Source organism: Amblyraja radiata, chromosome 23, assembly GCF_010909765.2.
Source record: "Amblyraja radiata isolate CabotCenter1 chromosome 23, sAmbRad1.1.pri, whole genome shotgun sequence".
Classification (NCBI taxonomy): domain Eukaryota; kingdom Metazoa; phylum Chordata; class Chondrichthyes; order Rajiformes; family Rajidae; genus Amblyraja; species Amblyraja radiata.
Genome location: NC_045978.1, coordinates 25,000,831 through 25,022,532, shown reverse-complemented (window position 1 = coordinate 25,022,532; position 21,702 = coordinate 25,000,831). Strand labels below are relative to the sequence as shown.

At 42.1% G+C, this 21,702-nt stretch overlaps 1 protein-coding gene across 1 annotated transcript; it reads left to right on the top strand.

The window, feature by feature from the left end:
* Positions 1 to 4,696: 4,696 nt before the first annotated feature.
* rab5if (RAB5 interacting factor) lies at positions 4,697 to 21,702 on the top strand. The gene is made up of 4 exons (XM_033041861.1): positions 4,697 to 4,938; positions 15,920 to 16,023; positions 19,339 to 19,468; positions 21,105 to 21,702. The coding sequence occupies exons 1-4, from the start codon at positions 4,837 to 4,839 to the stop codon at positions 21,144 to 21,146; spliced, it is 378 nt and encodes a 125-aa protein (XP_032897752.1). The 5' UTR covers positions 4,697 to 4,836; the 3' UTR covers positions 21,147 to 21,702.

Below are 21,702 nucleotides of genomic sequence, written 5' to 3'. Positions count from 1 at the left end.
GGGTGGTAAAAGAGAGGGGAAGGGAGGGGTGGTAAAAGAGGGGGAAGAGGGGGAAAGAGAAACGGGGAAAGAGATGGGGGGGCAAAGAGAAAGAGAGACAGGAGAAAGAGAGAGGGGAGAGCAAGGGGGAGAGTGAGGTGGGAGGGAGAAATGAGGAGAGAGGATGAGAGAGAGGGGGGGGAGAGAGTGGAGAGGGTGAGAGGGGGAGATAGAGAGGGAGGGAGAAAGAGAGAGGGGGAAGCGAGGGAGAGGAGAGAGAGAGAAGAAAGAGGGAGAGAGGGAGGGAGAGCAAGAGTTAGGAGGGAGAGAGGGGAGAGTTAGGGGAAAGAGAGGGGGGGTAGAGTTAGGGGAAAGAGAGGGAAGAGAGAGTTAGGGGAATGAGGGGGAAGGGAGGTAGAGAGGGGGGAGAAGGGAAGAGAGAGGGGGAGAGAGTGAGAGGGAGAGAAAGGGGGTTGAGGGAGGGGGAGGGGACAGATAGAGGGGAGAGAGGGGGGTTGAGAGGAGCGGGAGAGGGATGAGAGTGAGGTGGGAGAGAAAAAGAGGCGGAGAGGAAGGAGAGGGAGAGTTAGAGAGGGGGAGAGAGAGAGGGGGGGGGGGAGAGGGGGATAGAGAGGCAGGTCTGCCAACTCCCATGCATTTCGCCAAATTCTCACGCTGATCACAAATTACTCTCGCTCTGTTGTGAGAAATTCTGTGATCAACGAAAATTTCAAAACTCGTATCAACTGCATGGGCCACGAGTGTTGGAAGCAGAACCAGCGACAGGGACAGATGCGGACGGGGAGCAGGGCTGGCGAGTGTTTGCCGGGCTGGCGAGTCGCTCACCTCAGCTCCGGCCATGGAGCAGCCTCAGTGCAAGGCGTCGGAAGCGTTGCACCGCTGCCATGAAAGTCTCTGTGCCAAATTTGCCCAGGTGTCCGGCATGGATCAGGCTGCGGCTCAGTGCATCCTGGAGGACAACCAGTGGCTGCTGGAAGTAAGTACCAAGCACTGGGTAGAAACGGTGGAAGATAGTGGACTTCAAATGGAGGTGGTTGGAGAAAGCATCCTGCTTGCCTGCTAGATTTTCACTTACTGTAATTGCAGGAAAAATGTTCCCGATGTTGGGGGAGTTCAGAACCAGGAGTCACAGTTTAAGAATAAAGGGGGGGGGGGGGGGGCAGTTAGGACTGAGATGAGGACAAACTTTCTTCACACAGAGAGTTGTGAATCTGCAGAATTCTCTGCCACATAAGGCTGTGCAGGCCAATTCACTGGATGTTTTCGAGAGAGAGTTACATTTAGTTCTTGGGGCTAACAAAATCAAGGGATATGGGGAAAAAACAGGAAAGAGGTACAGATTTTAGATGAATAGCCATGATCATATTGAATGGCAGTGCTGGCTCGAAGGGCCGATGGCCTATTCCTGCACCTATTTTCTATGTTTCTATGCTTGAGTATATGGCAATAAAACTCGACCACTTGATTTTGACGCATTCATGCATGGTGGAGGTATAATGTAGTCATAGAGTGATACAGTGTGAAATTAGGCCCTTCGGCACAACTTGCCCACAACCGCCAACATGTCCCAGCTACGCTACCTGCTTTTGGTCCATACCTCCAAACCTGTCCTATCCATGTATCAATCTAAGTTTTTTTTTAAATGTCGGGATCCCTGCCTCAACTACCTCCTCTGGCAGCTTGTTCCATACACCCACCACCCTTTGTGTGGATAAAGTTACCCCTTAAAAAGTTACCTCTTAAAAATACTTCATACAAAAAACATTGAAATCATACTTCTACAATGCACTAAAACATGATTTTAATACATCAAAATTCAAAATGTTCCTACCCTGGGAGGGGGGACACCCTTCTTCCACACCCTCTCCCCACTCGGTTGCTCCACTCCCTCACCGGGTACCCCCCAAGGCCAGTGATCAGTGATTGCTCAGCCTTCCCCCCCTTTCAAAAACGCTCCACGGAGAACACTGCCAGATGTGAGCGGGGAACTGAGGCCAGTTATCCGCGGTCTGGATCCCAATGCTCAGCGCTTCATGTTTCGGAGTTGGCTAATGTTATTGATTGTAATTAGCCTGATTTGTAATTAGTTGACAAAACCTTAATTTATTAATCCGGAATATCCAGGGGGATGGGATAAGTGTAATATTAAATGACATGCAAGGTGTCAGGCTGACTGTCACAACATACAGCCTTGATAACCCATTATTTCCTTCAGTTAAATATTGGGAAGGTAGCACTATTGTCATTTGCCACTCAATTATTGTTTGTTTACATCACTGACTATTTCTAACACCCTCCACCCAATTCCTTTGACAGGTTGAATAGAAATGTCCCCATTCTCGTTGTTTAATTAATTGAACACATAGATGAACATCCTCAAGGAGTGTAATCAGATGGAAACTGATTCAGATGTGATGTTTAAGAGCTTGTTCAAACAAGGGGCATATTTTAAAGGAGTGACAGAGATACTTGCAGGGGAATGTGTGAGGAGATTATTATTTGTCTTTAGTTTTAGATTGAACCAGGACATCTGAAGACTCAAAGTTTAATACAGTAATTGTGCTGATACTGACCCCAACCAACCACATAATGAATATCATCCATTCCGGAGGTTTTACATTTATGATGCCATTTAAACTTCACTTGGATTTCAATCACTTCAATGTAGAAGTAATTGGGAATGGGAAGCATTGGAACAAAACTTTGCCCTCGGTACATATTAACTGTAATGTAATCATGTATGCATGTTGGTAGGTGCAATCAAAACAAAGATCTTTTTATCATTGTTGTGTTATGAATACCACAGAAAATATTATATACTCTCAAGATCACATTTAATAAAATAATATTGCTTAAATATATAGTTATTGAACTTTGCATTTCGGAAAAGGCCCAGCTGAGAGGAAGACAGCAAAATACTGAAAATATTAGGGGTGAAAATGATTTCAGGGAGAGAGAGGGGGAAGAGAGAGGGGTGGTAATGGAAAATGAAAGAAATGGTAACAGAATACCTATACAGCTGAGTGAGTATAATTTTATGGATGGGAATTGTGTTCAACCAACTGATGACTTATTTGACAGTAACTAGCATGTTAGATAACAAGGAAGCCAATGAATGCAGCAAATTTTGTTATCCATAATTTGGTCTGTGAAGTGCCCCATAAAGGATTACTGCATTAGATAAGCACCCGTGGACTTGAATGTAATAGGTTAAGTCCAGGGGGTCAGATATGGGGCTTTATGTGTGGGCCAGATATATTGTCAGTGCAAAGGGGCTAGGGGCAAGGCAAAGTTTGCATCCAGAGTCAAGGTCTGGAATAGTACTAGATGTGCAGTCAAAGCTGGGACCAGGGGTGTGTTCAGCACTGGGAACCTAAGCAGGTAAGCAGCTATGATCAGGGTAGAATAGGGGGCCAGGTGTAAGGCTGGACTCAGGGTCAGGAATGAGAGAAGGTATGCAACTGGAGTCAGGGCCAGGAGTAATACCAGGTGTGCAGTGAGACCCAGGTTGGTCAACATGGGCCAAGTGCTTGATTATAATCTGATTTCCATAATGAATACACTAAGATCATTCGTGTGCTGCACCTGTTGATCAGAGCCTGGGCTGTACTGTGGAATGTAATTAGGAATATAATTTACTCTAACCTTATTCATAGCTAATCCAATTTAAAGCATATATATTGCATTCAAGTGTATGTTAAAAGACTCGCTACAGTATGCACCATATTGCACAATTTCAAGCTGAAAAATGCAAAAGTTCCGTACTAATGGGAGGGGACACACTCTACTCATTTATGATGGGAGAGGGGAACCCCCGTTCCCGAAAGAATGAGGGCATCACAGATATTCTAGTTTGGAACACGTCATCTTGGGCGCAGATGTGGTGTAGACAGAGGAATTGGTAGGGGGATAGAGGCTTTGCAGGATGCAGGGTGGGAAGAAATGTAGTTGAGATAGTTGTGGAAGTCATTGGGTTTGTAATAGACGTCAGTCAATTGTCTATTTCATGTGACGGAGACTGTGAGATCAAGAAAGGGGAGGGAGGGGTCAGAAATGGTCCAAGTAAATTTGAGTGCAGGATGAAAATTGGTGTTGATGAAATCCATGAGTTCTGCATGGGGGCAGGAGGTTGCTCCGATGCAGTCGTCAATGTAACGGAGATGGGGTTCGGGGATAGGGCCAGTGTACGCCTGGAACAGGGATTGTTCAACGTACCCTACAAAGAGTTTAATTGACCCTCTGTAAATTGTACCCAGTGTGTGCAGGGAGTGGATGAGAAAGTGGGATGTGTATGAACAACAATATGCTGGTTTAAACCGAAGATACACACAAAATGCTGGTTTAACGCGAAGATCCACACAAAATGCTGAAGTAACTCAGCGGGTCCGGCAGCATCTCTGGAGAGGAGGAATGGGTGACGTTTCGGGTCGAGACGCTTATTCAGGCCCGTAGAATTGGTGTGAACGGGTGAATGATAGTCAGTTTGCTGGGCCGAAGGGCCTACTTCTATGCTGTATCTTGCAATATCAGTTTAATCGAGCTATACCTTTCTACAGCAGGTGAATTAGGCGGAGGAGCGTCCCGTGAGCGGTCGCCCAGACTGCGGGCACGGTGAGAAGATGGCGGCCGCCACATCGCCTTCAGCGGCCCCCGGTGAGGGGCATGCCGGTCCGGTGGAGGACCGCGCTGGCAGCCGCGCGCACTCGGAGTGTCGGGCGGGCTGGCGGAGCGCGGACCGAGCGAGGAGAGGAGCGTCGGACGGGCGGGTGGAGCGCGAGGAGAGCGGGAGAGACGGCCGGTCGGCCCTGACTGACTGACTGACCGACCGACTGCAGGATGAACGCGGCCAAGTCCCGTGAACACTTCGTGGCCAACGGCGGACTGAAAGTGTCCGTCTGGAGTAAAGTGCTGAACAGTAAAGCGGCCTGGGAGGATAAGGTGAGAGGTCCGGGTGTCAGGGGTTGTGGGGAGAAGGCAGGAGAATGGGGTTAGGAGGGAGAGGTAGACTAGCCTTGATTGAATGGTGGAGTAGACTTGATGGGCCAAATGGCCTAATTCTGCTCCTATCACTTATGAGGTGGCGAGCATGGCAGCGGGGCCCAGACCATGGGACACCCTCCCACGGACGCCGGCAAAGGCGTTGCTGCTCCTGCTCAGTGTGCCTGTCACCCGCAGGCGCGCTAACCACTCAACATTACACCCGGGAGGCTTTCCACTTCCAAAATTGGCCTGTGTCCCATGAAAAGCCTCCACAGCTCCATCCCTCCTCGGCGTTACACGCCCCCTTGACCCAAACCACCACACATTACACCTCAGACCAAAGATAGACACTCCCAAGTGTTGGAGTAACTTAGCGGGTCAAGCAGCATCACTAGAGAAAACGGATGGGTGACGTTTCTTGTCTGGACCCTTCTTAAGCCTCCTTAGCCTTAACTCAGACCATATCACCATGGGGGTGTATAAAACCATGAGAGGAATAGATCAGGTGGACGAACTGGTCTCTTGCTCAGGGTGAGGGAATTGAGAACCAGAGGACATAGGTTTCAGGTGAGGGGGGGAAAGATTTAATAGGAATCTGAGGGGGTGACCTTTTCACGCAAAGGGTGGTGGATGTATAGGGTGATTTCACGAAAGGTCACTGGATCATAGGTGACGGTGAGGCACAGTTATCTTACTTTAGAGTCCAGAAGATAGAAAGAAAAACGAAGGTAAAGACAAGAGAGCGCTGAAGGGAAAACAACAGCAGAAGTTGTTGGCCGTGCAGGTATAAAGATCGAAAATATCGGGAATTATCGCGTTTGCTCACTGCATTTCATCAAAACTAAGGCATTATTGATGTTTTGATGAAATGCAGTGAGCAAACGCGATAATTCCCTTCAGCTCTCTCTTGTCTTTACCTTCGTTTTTCTTTATCTTCTGGACTGTAAAGTAAGATAACTGTGCCTCACGGTCACCCCGACAGGCACAGTTATTTACAGCTCAAAAACGGGCCGTCTTCGCGGTTTTTAACAGGCTTGAAAGTACGCGTTTTCAGCATCAATAACATGTACTGGAAGTGACGTTTGTACCCCAGTTGGATTTTGCGGTCACGTGGGTGAGGATCTATGATCCAGTGACCTTTCGTGAAATCACCCTATAGAACGAGCTGCCAGAGGAGGTGGAGATCATCGTGATGTTTAAGACGCAATTAGACAGGTCCATGGATAGGACAGGTTTAGAGGGATATAGGCCAAACGCAGGCAAGTGGGACTAGAGTAGATAGGACATGTTGGTCTGAAGGGCGTTTTAACACTATGGCTATACCTTACACCTTGGACCTGCTCGCTCTTACGCCATCGCCATACTGTCTCTCTTGCCTCACTCCAGACCCCAAACTAAACACTCCCAGGCAGCTATTTCCCCCCCCCCCCCCCAAATATATTTTGCCTCCCATCTGTACAACATACATTTATTTGTCACATGTACCAATTGGTAGCCCCCTGTACACTGTAGCCCCCTATCCCCAAAATTCACCTTGAAAACTGCACCATTGATGCTTTTTACAGTCGTGCGGCACAGAAACAAGGCCTTCGGCCCAACTTGCCCCATGCTGACCGTGATGCCCCATCTACGCCAGTTCCACCTGCCCGCGTTTAGCACTCTAAACCTTTTCTATCCATGGACCTATCCAAATGTATTTTGAATGCTGTTATAGTACCTGCCTCAACTACCTGCTCTGGCAGCTTGTTCCAGCTATCCACCAATCTGTGAAAAAGTTGCTCCTCAGTTCTTATTAAATAATTCCCCTGGTTCTTGATTCGCCTACTCTGGGTAAAAAGACTGTCCATTCACCCTATCTATTCCCCTCATGGTATTAATTGATTGTTTAGATTTATACAATGATGTTCATTGATTGAAAGATACAGGGTGGAATCAGGCCCTTTGGCCCACTGAGTCCACACTGACCATCGATTCATACCAGTTCTATTTGATCCCACTTTCACATTCATACCCTACACACAAGGGGCAATTTTACAGCAGCCAATTAACCTACAAATACACATAATTGGGATGTGGCAGTAAACCAGAGCACCCAGAGGCACACCACGTGTACACGTGCAAACTCCGCAGCATCTGTAATTGGAATCGAACCTGGTTCTTTGGTGTTGTGAAGCAGCAGCTCTAAAAGCTGCGTCACTGCCACCCTTCGAAAAGCTGCGATTTGCTTCCAATTATGCTCCCATTACCTAACGCCACTACCTCACATACATCCATTCCTCTCACCATGTGCACACACACACACTCCTATTACCTCCATGTCCTCAACCCTGCACATTGACCATATGCTAAATGCAATCTGACAACATAACGCAAGAGCAAAATACTGTTAATTCTGGATATCTGAAACAAACAGCAAATTGTGGAAATATTCAGCAAGTTTGGATAGCATCTATATAACAAATATAACGTTAAGGGTTCCTGACCTTTTCTCAATAATAATGCCGACTGATAATCACAATACCTCCTGATGAGATTGGAAACAGTAAAATTGTGACATTTTCATGTCATAGCATTTGGTTCAGTTCTCTTTCTTAATTGTAAATGGTCAATGACAAGGCGTTGAAGTATTTTAATTTTCAGAGTGGGAGATGCTGCCAATCAAGTAGGAATATCATGTGATGCAAGCAAATGACAAATTATAAATAAAGATTTGTGTTTAATTCTGTGAAGACTTACCTTTTGATAAGGACATGAAGCTTCCCTACCGTAAACTAGTGATAATAGCTTTATTTATTTATAAGCACATGGCATTCATATGAAACCTCAAAGACTCTTAAATTAAATTAAAGTTTATAAGCAATGGTTCTCATAGTTTAGGACTACTATTGAAAGGCACTCATTTAAATATAAACAGTCTGTTTTGGCAGATAAAATTCTAAAATTATTTCATAAATATTTAAAATTGGAAAATAAGTGTTATATGGAACCACGTTAATAACAATAGACAATAGGTGCAGGAGTAGGCCATTTGGCCCTTCGAGCCAGCACCGCCATTCAATGTGATCATGGCTGATCATCCCCAATCAGTACCCCGTTCTTGCCTTCTTCCCATATCCCCTGACTCCGCTATTTTTAAGAGCCCTATCTAGCTCTCTCTTGAAAGCATCCAGAGAACCTGCCTCCACCGCCCTCTGAGGCAGAGAATGCCACAGACTAACCACTCTCTGTGGATAACAGGTGGTGTGATACTTTAATTTTCTTTGATAAAAATTAAGAAAGGGGAGATTAATTAGATGGAGCGAGGATGTAGTTTCAACCCCACAGCAGGTAGTTGTGCTATAATATGTAGTTGTGATCTCTAAAGATGGCGCCGGAGCGTGACAGCTCTTTGCATGCTGGTCCCAGAGGAGGATCTGCTATCATCCAATACAATCGCTTCACTCTTTTCCACTTGTCTGCACTCTGGTGTTTTTCTCTTCGCTCTACCTGTTATGTTTGGCTTGATTGTATTCATGTATAGTATTCTCTGATTTGATTGGATAGCACACAAACAAAAGCTTTTCACTGTAGTCACAAGGAACTGCTCAAACTAGTTTACAACAAAAAAAAGACAAACTGTACTGGAGTAACTAATTGGGTCAGATAGCATCTCTGGAGAACATGGATAGTTAACATTTTGGGTTGAAAGACGGGTCCAGATCCAAAATGTCACCATTTCATGTTCTCCAGAGATGCTGCTTGACCCCGTTGAGTTACTCCAGCTTTTCACTGTACCTCGATTACATGTGACAATAATAAACCTAAAGCTAACAAACCTCATATTATGGAAATTTGTGTTTTAAAGATAATTGTGTCAATTAGAGAAAGGAGTCTAGGGGCTAGAGAATTTCTGACTCTTGGGTCTCAATCCGAAATGTCACCTATTCCTATACTCCAGAGATGCTGCCTGACCCGCTGAGTTACTCCAGCTTTTTGTGTCAACTCAATGACAAAAAAAATTTCCCTCAGTATTTGCAAAATAATAGCAATGAGTTTATTTTTGTTACTGAAAGCCAAAGATACTAAAGGCTGTGTGTTAACTTGTTTAATAGACTATCATTGCACAAATGTCAATAGAAACAATTGCTTGTCAGTTGCAATGGCCACGCACAGTTATACTAGCAGCTATGTTAAGGGACAATGGTGTCCGATTACTGTAGGAGGTCACATGGAAACATGTTTTCCCCCCCTAATTCTGCTTAAATCTAAGACAGCTTTTTTTCCTGCTTAACAATTTCAAAAGTAATTTATGTGGTTCTCTACTTCCTGACTGAAATCACGTTATAACCAAATAGTGTTCCCTATTTCTTCACTCTGGAATTTAGAAGGATGAGAGGGTATCTTATTGAAACATATAAGATTATTAAGGACACGATAGAGGCAGGAAACATGTTCCCAATGTTGGGGGAGTCCAGAATTAGGGGCCATAGTTTAATAATAAGGGGTAGGCCATTTAGAATGGAGATGAGGAAAAATGTTCAGAGAGTTGTTAATCTGTGGAATTCTCTGCCTTCGGAATTCAGAAGGCAGTGGAGGCCAATTCTCTGGATGCTTTCAAGAGAGTTAGATAGAGCTCTTAAAGATAGCAGAGTCAGGGGATATGGTGAGAAGACATTAACGGGATACTGAATATGGGTGATCACAGTGAATGGCGGCGCTGGCTCGACAGGCCAAATGGCCTACTCCTACACCTATTGTCTATTGTCATTATATCCAGTTGTGTTATGAAAACATGCATATTAACAGAATGACCTGAACTTATAAATGTCAGTAAACAGACTCTGATATGGTAAGATGTGCCCATTACTATGCCATGGAAAATTAAAGCTGGATGATCAGCTCCAGAGAATAATTTATTTCTTATGTGAGAAGTATAAATTCTATGTTTTCACTTTAGACTAGCTTTTCAATTTGTACCTTTTTTTATAGGTATCAATGGAATTTGCCAACCATTTTATGCGCAAACTATATTAAGAATAAAATTAATGTTTGTACGAATTCAATTCATCAATAGGATAAAAGGCAATTAATCCATTATGCTTATGCCAACCCTGTGTTGAAGATATCAGTCAGTCCCTCACTCTGGCTGTGTTCACATTATCCTATATGTTATCTCCTTGATGTATTCATTAGAACTCCTTTGTAAAGGTCACCGCAAACATCGTTAAAACAATATCAGTCTGTGCATCGAGACCACTGTTGTTGAGAAACATTTTAGTGGTGCTAAGTTTAGGGTCAAGGTGAAGGGGAAAAGATTTAATAGGAATCCGAGGGGTAACTTTTTCACACAAAGGGTGGTGGCAGATGAGGTAGTTGAGGCTGGGACTATCCCATCGTTTAAGAAACAGTTAGACAGGTACATGGATAGGACAGGTTTGGAGGGATATGGACCAAGCGCAAGCAAGTGGGACTAGTGTAGCTGGGACATTGTGGGCGAGTTGGGCCGAAGGGCCTGTTTCCACACTGCATCACTCTATGACTAAGTCTTAAATGCAATACCAAAATGGTAAAATTATTTTTTTTTCAAATTTTCTTCCATTTGGAGGAGTATATTCGGAAATATAGCCAAACCCATTAATAAAATAATATGTGTAGGAAAGAACATGCAGATGCTGCTTTAAATCGACGGTAGACACAAAATGCTGGAGTAACTCAGCGGGACAGGCAGCATCTCTGGAGAGAAGGAATGGGTGACGTTTCAGGTCGAGACCCTTCTTCAGACTGAAGTGATAAAATAAATATGCTTGCTTTTATCGGTCAGGGCATTGAGTGTAAGTGTGGGGAAGTTATGTTGAGGGTTAATTGAGGACTATAAATAGGGCCCTTTTGGAGTATTGTGTGGAGGCTTTGGAGAAGATGCTGATGAGGTTTACCAGAATGATGCCTGGATTGGAGGGTATTAGCTATAGGGAGAGGACAAACTTGGATTGTTTTCACTGGAATGTCAGAGGTTGAGAGGAGACCTGAAAGAACCATATTAAATTTTCAGAGACATATATAGGGTAGACCAATAGGGTAGAACTTTTTCCCCCAGGGTTGAAATGTCAAAGACTAGAGGGTGTAGATATACGGTGAGAGGAGAATAATATAAAGGAGATTTACGAGACAGTGGCAGTGCCTCGCAAAGCAAAAATGATACAAGCAGATAGGTTCGCAACATTTAAAAGGCATTTAGTCAGATATATGACCAGGCAGGGAATAGTGGGAGTTGGATCATGTGCAGACAGATGGGATTAGTTTAATTTGATATGATTGGTGGAGACATGGTGTGCTGATGGGCCTATTTCTGTGCTGTACTTTTTTATGTTGTATGTTTTATATTCACATTGGTGACTTTTTAAAGGTTTAAAATTAGTTTAATTGGAGAGTGAGTCGCTACAAGTAATTTTACTATTTGGCATACTTGAACCCAATTGTTATATCAGCCTTATATATCAGGCTGTTATATCAGCCTTTTTCTAACAAGTTAGCAACTATTGGACCTGGTTTCAATTTTTTAGGTACCATCACTTATATGGAGCCAGTCCATTAACTCTTCGCTCCCCTGCCTTAGCTCTTGTGTATGCCCCAGCTGAGTACTGTGCACCAGTGTGGAGTAGAAGTAGACACACTAGCCTGGTAGACATGAGCCTGAACAGCACCTTGCGAACCTCCCTCCCTCCCTCACCCACTCCTACCCAATCATCACTTCAATCCCACTTATAGCCTGACTTCAGTCTGCAAAGACTGGACCCTTCCCCACCCACTCCTCCCCAATCACCACTTCATGCCCACTTACAGCCAGACTCCAGTCTGCAAAGACTGGGCCCTTGTCCACTACCCACCCCCTCCTTGCTGCCCAACATCAGTCTGGCCACTTCTCCATCACTAACAATAACAATTGAGGAGGTGGAAAATCTAACCAGGAGACAGAAAAGCCGGAAATCTCCAGGACTGGAAAATGTTTCCCCCTCTACCCTCAAGCTCTGTGCCGAACAACTGGCACCAGTCTACAGACATTTTCAATCGGTCCCTGCAAACCTGCTTCAAAGTCTACACTATTGTTCCCGTATCCAAAAAGCCGGGGATTACTGGTCTTAATGACTCAGGCCTGTCGCACTGACCTCTGTAATCATGAAGACCCTTGAAAGACTTGTGCTGGCCCACCTGAATAATATCACAGACCCCCTGCTGGACCCCCTGCAGTTTGCATACCGGGCAAATATATCAGTGGATGACGCAGTCAACCTAGGCCTGCACTTTATCCTCCAGCACCTAGACTGCCAGAGGAACTATGCAAAGATTTTGTTTGTGGATTTTAGCTCTGCATTCAACACCACCATGTCAGAGCTACTACCCTCCAACTCTCCCAGTTGACTGTGCCTGAACCCCTATGTCAGTGGATCACCAACTTCCTGACAGACAGGAAGCAGCATGTGAGGCTGGGAAAGCATATCTCGGACACGCAGACCCTCAGCATAAGAGCACCGCAAGGCTGCGTGCTCTCCCCTCTCCTGTACTCTCTCTACACCAACGACTGCACCTCCACAGACTCCTCTGTCAAGCTTCTCAAGTTTGCAGATGACACCACCCTGATTGGACTGATCCAGGATGGGAAGGAATCGCAACAACCTGGAGCTCAATGCTCTTAAGACAGTGGAATTGATTGTAACCTTTAGGAGAGCTCCCCCTCCCCCTTCCCCCACTCACCATCAACACCACAGTCACATCTGTGGAGACATTTAAGTTCCTTGGACCCATCATCTCCAGGGACCTTAAATGGGAGACCACAATCGACTCCACAGTCAAAAAGGCCCAACAGAGGATGTACTTCCTGCGGGAGCTGAGAAAACACAATCTGCCACAGGAAATGATGGTCCAGGTTTATACTGCCATCATAGGGTCTGTCCTCACCTTCTCCATCATTTTTTTTTTTTTTTTTTAATTTTATTAGAAGTACGGTAAATTACAATAACACACAACACATATATCTTAATACATTTTTTTGTACCGCTTCATTTTTTTTTTAAGCTTTAAGAAAAAGATAGAAGTAAGGAAAGTAAAGAAGGTGCGCAAGAGTCGTGAAGTGCAAGAGAGTGTTGGGAAAAGAAAGCCCCTTAGAAAAGAAGTTAGAGAAGGAAGTAAAGTAAGAAAGTAGACCCTAGAAAAGAAAGAAAAAGAAAGTAAGGACAATCGCTCTATTATAACATTAAACTCCGCAGAAAGACTACCAACCAAGTCTGTTTTTGTTGTTTTACCTCCCATTGCCAGGTCCTGATACCATTTATTTATTTATTTATTTTTAAAATTACTATTGCACCTCATGCTTGTAATAGGTCCATAAACGTAGACCACGTCTTTTGGAATTGGTTTGCTTTACCTGCTAAGAGGAATCTCATCTCTTCCAGATGTAATGTTTCAAACATATTTGATGTCCACATTTTTATTGTTGGTGTGGGCGCATTTTTCCAGAATTTAAGTATGAGCTTTTTTCCCATTATTAGCCCGTAATTGAGTAAATTCTTCTGATACATGTTTAATTCAGGGATACCTTCCGATATCCCAAAAATGATCCATTCTGGTTTTGGTACCAGTTTTATTTTAATTAATTTTGAAAAAATATCAAATATTCCATGCCAGAATTTTTGGATTTTTGTACAAAAAACAAAAGAATGCGCTATGGTAGCTTCTTGACACAGACATTTATCACAGATTGGTGAAACATTAGGAAAGATTTTATTTAATTTAGTTTTTGAATAATATAATCTATGTAATGTTTTGAATTGGATAAGCGTATGTAGTACATTGATCGAGCATTTATGCACCTGTAGTAAATGATTATCCCAGCTCTCTTTTGAAATTTTTATAGCTAATTCTTGTTCCCAGTCTCTTCTAATTCCCTCTGTTGTGGGTATTTCTATGTTTAAAATGATATTATATAAGTACGATATTAATTTAGCTGATTCCGCCTTTGTCTTCATTGCTTCATCCAGTAAGTCGGAAGGCATATTATGATAGTCTTTTGTGTATTTTTTCAGATAATCACAAATTTGAAGATATTTAAAATATTGGTTATTTTTCAAATTATATTTCAGTTGTAGTTGTTGAAATGATAGTAATTTTCCCACTTCATACAGATCTTCGAGCGTTTTGATTCCCATTCTTTCCCATTGTATAAATGATTTGTCTATGATTGATGGTTTAAACGATGGGTTATTGACTATTGGTATTGAGAGAGATAGGTTTCTTAATTTTAGATTCTGTTTTATTTGTTTCCATGTTCTAATTGTGCTATGTATAATTGGGTTTTTATTATAATTTTTATTATTCAGATTTATTGGTGAGAGGATAATCGCTCCTATATTACTCGGGGAGCAGTCCCCTTTTTCCATTACAATCCAGTCCGCCTGCTGGGCAGAATTGTCCAGCAGGTGAATCATATTTTTAATATTTACTGCCCAATTATAATACATAAAGTTAGGGAGCGCTAGACCCCCCCAACTCTTTTCGTTTATTAAGGTGTGTTCTTTGTATTCTATGGGGTTTATAATCCCATATGAAATTTGTAATGTCTGAGTCCAATTTTTTGAAAAACTTTTTTGGGAGATATATAGGTATTGATTGAAATAGGTATAGAATTTGTGGTAAGAAAATCATTTTTATAGCGTTTATTCTGCCTATTAAGGACATCGGAAGTGTTTTCCAGAATTTAATCAAATTATTTAATTTCTTAAGTAAGGGATTATAATTGGCTTTAAACATATCCTGGTAATTTCTAGTAATTTCAATTCCCAAATATTTGAATTTTTCTGTAGCTATTTTAAAGGGGAATTTCCTGAGGTGTGTTGAGTCTTTTGGTTTTATCGACATAATTTCACTTTTGTTCCAATTTATTCTATATCCTGAAAAGGATCCAAAGTCCTCAATTAAATTTAATATATTCGGTATACTAATTTGTGGTTTTGTGATGTACAGTAGTACATCATCGGCATATAGGGATATTTTGTTATTTGAATATTTTGTATTATAACCGTGAATATCCAGGTGTGTTCTTATTTTTTCAGCAAGGGGTTCAATTGCCAAAGCAAATAACAGCGGAGATAATGAACAACCTTGTCTATTGCCCCTTGATGGTTCAAATTTGCCATCATAGGGTCTGTCCTCACCTTCTCCATCATGGTCTGGTATCAAGCATGACATCCGGAAGCTGCAGCGTATTGTTCGATCAGTCGAGAAGGTTGTTGGCTGCAACCTTCCCCACCCCCCCCAATCGACGAACTGTACACTGCAAGGGACAGTAAGCGTACGTGTAAGATCATCTCAGACCCCTCCCACCCTGGCCACAAACTCTTTGAAGCACTTCCCTCTGGAAGGCAACTCCGAACTGTCAAAGCCGCCACAGCCAGACATAAAAGCAGCTTTTTTTCCACGAGCAGCAGCTCTACTCAACAGCCAAAAGTCTGTAGCCTCCTTTTGCTCTGGTATTTTATTTCATTCTTCACATGTTTAAATTATAATGTTTTATTTTTAATTGTCTCGTGTAGATCGTGTTGTTACTTGCGATCAAAGCACCAAGGCAAATTCCTTGTATGTATACGTATTTAGCTAATCAAAATTTTTTTTTAAAATGTATTCAATTATTCAATATTCAATTATTCAATATTCAATAGATAGAAGCAGCTGATGGGTCAATTAGCAGCCTCCTGTCAGGTAACTTGGTATTCAGAGGGTGCGCTTTTATAAAGTCAGTCAGATTGTCACTCGGAATTATAAATATCCTTTGAAAGGTCATTCTTAACTCGGAGCTTACCAAAACAGAATCTTAATTGAATTTCAAGCTTTTAATAATTGCTTTGTAAAAATCCTAGACTGCAAATTGGACAGATTAATTTAATTTTTTTTCCTTCCCCCCTCCTTACAGGATGAGTTCCTAGATGTGATCTACTGGTTTCGTCAAATAATTGCAATTGTTTTGGGTGTTATCTGGGGAGTTGTTCCACTTAAAGGATTCTTGGGAATAGCAATGTAAGTCTTGATGCTGTTCCTCTTATGCTTATTTGTGTATAAGAAAAATATTTACTGTTAAGACAGATGTATTTTGTGGATTAATTTTGATGCACTGGGAATTTCTTTCAAGGTTTTTTCCCTGCCTCCTGCCAACTACAGAATCCCAAAACATAAATTTCTAAATCAAGTGATATTCAGCAATCTGTTTGGTAGGAAGCTGGAACTAGGCTTTCTATCCTAAATTTGGTTCAGTCAAATAAAATGAGCTACCACAAGTTTAAATTAATAAGAGTGCCCCACCGACCTTGCCCTCCCTTCCATTGTATCTCAGTTTTCTAACATTTAATTTTTTGCTCTTCATTCATCATTCTCATCCAGTAAACATCAGGTATTTGGGTCTCTTTTGAGTTGCCACAGCCTTAGTTTGTGTGATCTGAATGGAGTAGCCACGTTACCTGTAAAGTATGCCATTTACTCCCAACTATTGATTGTACATTAGATTGTACCTTCAGAAACAAGAATGGCTCCAAGGGTGAAAAGTTGGCAACTCTCTGAGTATGACCGTAATCTTTTCACATTTTGAGAAAGATTAATTTTTAATTAAGAAGAAGGGTCTCGACCCGAAACGTCGCCTATTTCCTTCGCTCCATAGATGCTGCCTCACCCGCTGAGTTTCTCCAGCATTTTTGACCTCCTTCGATTTTCCAGCATCTGCAGTTCCTTCTTAAAATGTTTTAATTAATGTGCTGTTGTGTCATGTCTAAACATAGATAGTTTAAATGCATCCTCTTGGCTAATTTGGTTTAGTTTTTGAAGCTAATCGGAATGAAACGTTAGTAACTAAACTGGTAACCACCAAGAACCAGTGGAAAACTGGGTTTGGAGGACCAGGGTAGTTCTCAACATATACAGGTTGGTTTTTTAAACCAATAGGCAGAAGAACCGACTAGAGGCCAGGCAGGATTAGTTAGCGATCTTGTTGTGCAAAGCCCCATGGGCAACAGTGACCACAATATGGTGGAATTCTGCATTAGGATGGAAAGTGACACGGTTAATTCAGAGACTAGGGTCCTGAAATTAAAGAAAGGAGACTTTAAAGATATGAGACAGGAATTGGCTAGGATAGACTGGCAAATTATACTTAAAGGGTTGACAGTGGTGATGCAATGGCAAAGATTTAAAGAACGCATGGATGAACTCCAAAGATTGTTCATCCCTGTCTGGCGAAAAAATTAAACAGGGAAGGCAGCTCAAACGTGGCTAACGAGGGAAATCAAGGATAGTGTTAAATCCGAGGAAGAGGCCTAAAGCAGCAAACCGGAAGACTGGGAAAAAAATTAGAACTCAATAGAGGACAAAGGGGTTAATCAGAGGGGGGAGCATGAAAGAAAGCTTGTGAGGAATATAAAAACGGACTCGAAAAGCTTCTTTTAAAGAGATATGTGGATCTCGACCCGATACGTTGCATATTTCCTTCGCTCCATAGATGCTGCCTCATCCGCTGAGTTTCTCCAGCATTTTTGTCTACCTGTGAAAAGGAAAAGATTAGTGAAGACAAATGTAGGTTCCCTACAATCAGAGACAGGTGAATTTATAATGGGAAACAAATAATTGACAAAACAGTTAAATTACTTTGGTTCTGTATTCAACAGTAATTCCTAGGGCCTGATGGTCTGCATTCTAGAGTACTCAAGGAAGTTGCCCTAGAAATCGTGGATGCATTGGTGATCATCTGCCAATGTTTCTCGATTCTGGATCAGTTCCTGTGGACTGGAGGGTAGCCAATGTAAGGCCACTTTTTAAGAAAGAAAACGGAATTATAAACCAGTTAGCCTTACATCGGTAGTGGGGAAGATGCTTGAGTCGATTGTTAAAGATGTTATAGCGGCGTATTTGAAAAGCAGTGACAGGATTGGTCAAAGTCAGCATGGATTTATGAAGGGGAAATCATGCTTGACTAATCTTCTGAAATTTTTTGAGGATGTAACAAGTAGAATGGATAAGGAAGAGCCAGTGGATGTGGTGTATCTGGACTTTCAAAAAGCCGTTGACAAGGTCCCACACAAGAGATTAGTGTGCAGAATTAGAGCATGGTGTTGGCGGTAGGGTATTGACAGATAGAGAACTGGTTGGCAGACAGGAAGCAAAGAGTAGGAAATAACAGGTCCGTTTCAGAATGGCTGGCAGTGACTAGTGAGGTGCCACAAGGCTCGGTGCTGGGACACCAGTTATTTACAATATATATTAACGAATTAGACGAGGGAATTAAATGTGACATCTGCAAGTTTGCGGATGACACAGAGCTGGGTGGCAGTGTGAGCTGCGATGAGGATGCTATGAGGCTGCAGGGTGACTTGGATAGGTTGGGTGAGTGGCCAGATGCATGGCAGATGCAGTATAATGTGGATAAATGAGAGGCTATCCACTTTGGTGACAAGAATAGGAAGGCAGATTATTATCGGAATGGTGTCAGATTAGGAAAAGGGGAGGTGCAACGAGACCTGGGTGTGCTTGTACATAAGTCACTGAAAGTAAGCATGCAGATAGAGCATGCGGTGAAGAAAGCTAATGGCCTTCATTGTGAGAGGATTTGAGTTTAGGAGCAAGGAGGTCCTACTGCAGTTGTGCAGGGCCCTGGTGAGATCGCACATGGAGTATTGTGTGCAATTTTCGTCTCCTAATTTGAGGAAGAACATTATTGCTATTGAGGGAGTGCAGTGTAGGTTCACCAAGTTAATTCCCGGGATGGTGGGACTGACTTGATGAAAGAATGGGTCGACTGGGCTTGTTTTCACTTGAATTTAGAAGGATGAGAGGGGATCTTATAGAAACATATAAAATTCTTAAAGGATTGGACAGGCTAGATGCAGGAAAAATGTGTCCGATGTTGGGGGAGTCCAGAACCAGGGATCACAGTTTAAGAATTAGGAGTAGGCCATTTAGAACTGAGATGAGGAAAAACTTATTCACCCAGAGAGTTGTGAATCTGTGGAATTCTCTGCCACAGAAGGCAGTGGATGCCAATTCACTGTATGTTTTCAAGAGAGAGTTAGATTTAGCTCTTAGGGCTAAAGGAATCGAGGAATATGGGGAAAAAGCAGGAATAGGGTACTTATTTTAGATGATCAGCCATGATCATATTGAATGGCGGTGCTGGCTCGAAGTGCCGAATGGCCTACTCCTGCACCTATTTCTCTATGTTTCAACAAATCTTCTCGAAAAGACAAATTTAATTTTCAAATTTAAAATTATACCACCATCATTTGTTGTGATTTTTGCAGTCTTTCTGCGTTGAACATCTGTGTAAGTGTTCTCTGGGCTCTCTGTTTCCAGATTTTGCTTGATCAATGCAGGGATCCTCTACCTCTACTTCAACAGTTTCCAACAAGTGGATGAAGAGGAGTACGGCGGAACATGGGAATTAACAAAAGAGGGATTTATGACGTCTTTTGCATTGTTTCTGGTAACTATTCTTTATGTCATAATATTGGTCACTCCTGCTTTGTAACAGGCATATTTTATACTTTGAAGCACTGAAATAATTGGCTTTAAAAAAAAGTTTCCACCATTTTACAACCTCCACCAAATTGTCACGAGGATTTCTTCAGTTTGAAGAAGGATCTCAACCCGAAACGTCACCCATTCCTTCTTTCCAGAAATGCTGCCTGTCCCGCTGAGTTACTCCAGCATTTTGTGTCTATCACGAGGATAAATTCATTTGTGTAAAGTCTTGGCTCTGGATAGAGTTAAATTACAATTTCTGAGCTTTATACACAAAGAGAATAGGTCCATGATGCTCTGTGGTATAAAAGCGTAGTCTATATATAAAAATACCTGTCCTCGAGTTTCATAGCTCAAAGTTACTGGAAGGATGCTTTGTTGATAATGGTTGCTGCCCTGTAATCTATGGATAAATACCGATTAGCATGTGAAAGAGAAAGACTGTCCGTAGTTAAGATATAGACTGTCTACTTTTGCATACTGCCATCGAGCTAAGAAAGAAATATTACAGAGGGCATATCTTTTTTGTATATAACTGCTGATGTCTGTTAAGAGTTGAACAAATTGGGGATAGGTTCTCTGAATCGAAGAGAACCGTGCAACTACATGCCTTTCTTTTCAGCTGACTCAGAATGGTAATGAGAGGCTGGGGAACAGAGTATGTGTAGGAAGGAACTGCAAGTGCTGGTTTAAACTGAAGATAGACACAAAAAGGACAGGCAGCATCTCTGGAGAGAAGGAATGGGTGACATCTCGGGTCAAGGCCCTTCAGTCTACATCAAGGCCCTACATCAGAGGCTTCATCACTTCTTTCCATCCAGTCCACCTTGACGGTGCATTGGATTAGAAATGCTGAAAGTATCATCAGGGATGCCTGGCATTTCCCTTTTTTTCCCCTACCTTCTGGGATAAAATACTGGAGCTGGAAAGCCTAGATGTCCAGAGTAAGAATAGTTTTTCCCCACTGCTCTCAGACACTGGAACCAATTACCTGTGTAACATGCCTTTCCAGAGACAAGGATGCTGCCATAGACTCTTATCTTAACTCAACCTCATTCGGTTGTTCCATTAATGCACTTTAGTATTTTTGTTGCACAATTTCAGATTGCACTAATATCTTTGTGCCATTGTGTACTGTTTTGTATTCATTGTTGTATGTATTGATGTATCCATCATTATCACTGTATACTGTGTACTCTGAGCTTCATGCGAACAAGGAATTTAATTGCACCCTGGTGTATATACAATACACTAATCTGAATCTGACATTCAGCCTGTAGGGTACCAATAAAGAATAACTGGCTAGGTTGGATGATGAAATATTAATGGCATCTGCTAGGTCATTTTTCAGCTTGCCAGAGGCAATGTAATGGATTGGGGGTGGTAGAGAAGAAACCAAAATCAAACCACATAGTTTTGAAAAAAGTATACTGTAGCTCAATTGCTGCTTGTTTAAGTGATACATTTAATAAATTGAATTCAATTGAAACTGTCAAAAAAGGTGTTCCCTGAATTAATTTCCCCTCAGATTTTTGTAAATAAGAAAATTAACTTCCGTATTTGTCACGTAATATTTTTACCTTTTTTTATGCTTCTAGGTTGTTTGGATTATCTTTTACACTGCAATTCACTTTGACTGAAGATCAAAAACTGTCATCAATTCCTGCCAGTTGTAAATTTTGAAAGGAGAGAAATCAAACTCTTGGTGTACATTATAAAAACTTGCAGCAGCTCAAAATCTTTTGTACCATCAAATCACGGGATCTGTGAAGACTCCATGGGACAGCTTGCAGGAAGTAATATTTCCACTGATGTTGTTTTAATCTCTGCAATAATGTATGGAATCTCCCAGGAATCTAACAAGACGTGGATCTCTTTGGCCACCACTGTTTTAAGAGATGAGGCAGCATTGAAGCACAGCTTCTCTGTAATGCTGGTACTCTTGTAGTTAGTATCTGTTTTAATTTAATTAATGTAAATTACCTGTAGAAATGAGAGATGAAATGTTAATTTTTGACTTGTACATCTTTCAGAGTTTGTATTTCAGACTTTATAATGGAAAATGATTGCACCTTGGTAGCATTAAAATGACAACCCAATACAGTTTTGTACCTGCTTTAAAGATCAAAGTGGTTCAACTAGCATTTCAAATGACTATCTGATAAAATTTTTGATACCTGGAGCAGGTTTATTGAA

Coding starts and splice junctions, on each gene's coding strand:
- rab5if (XM_033041861.1), top strand. CDS start 4,837: ATGAACGCGGCCAAGTCCCGTGAACACTTCGTGGCCAACGGCGGACTG. Junction 4,939..15,919: donor AAGCGGCCTGGGAGGATAAG/GTGAGAGGTCCG, acceptor CCCTCCTTACAG/GATGAGTTCCTAGATGTGAT. Junction 19,469..21,104: donor CGTCTTTTGCATTGTTTCTG/GTAACTATTCTT, acceptor TTATGCTTCTAG/GTTGTTTGGATTATCTTTTA.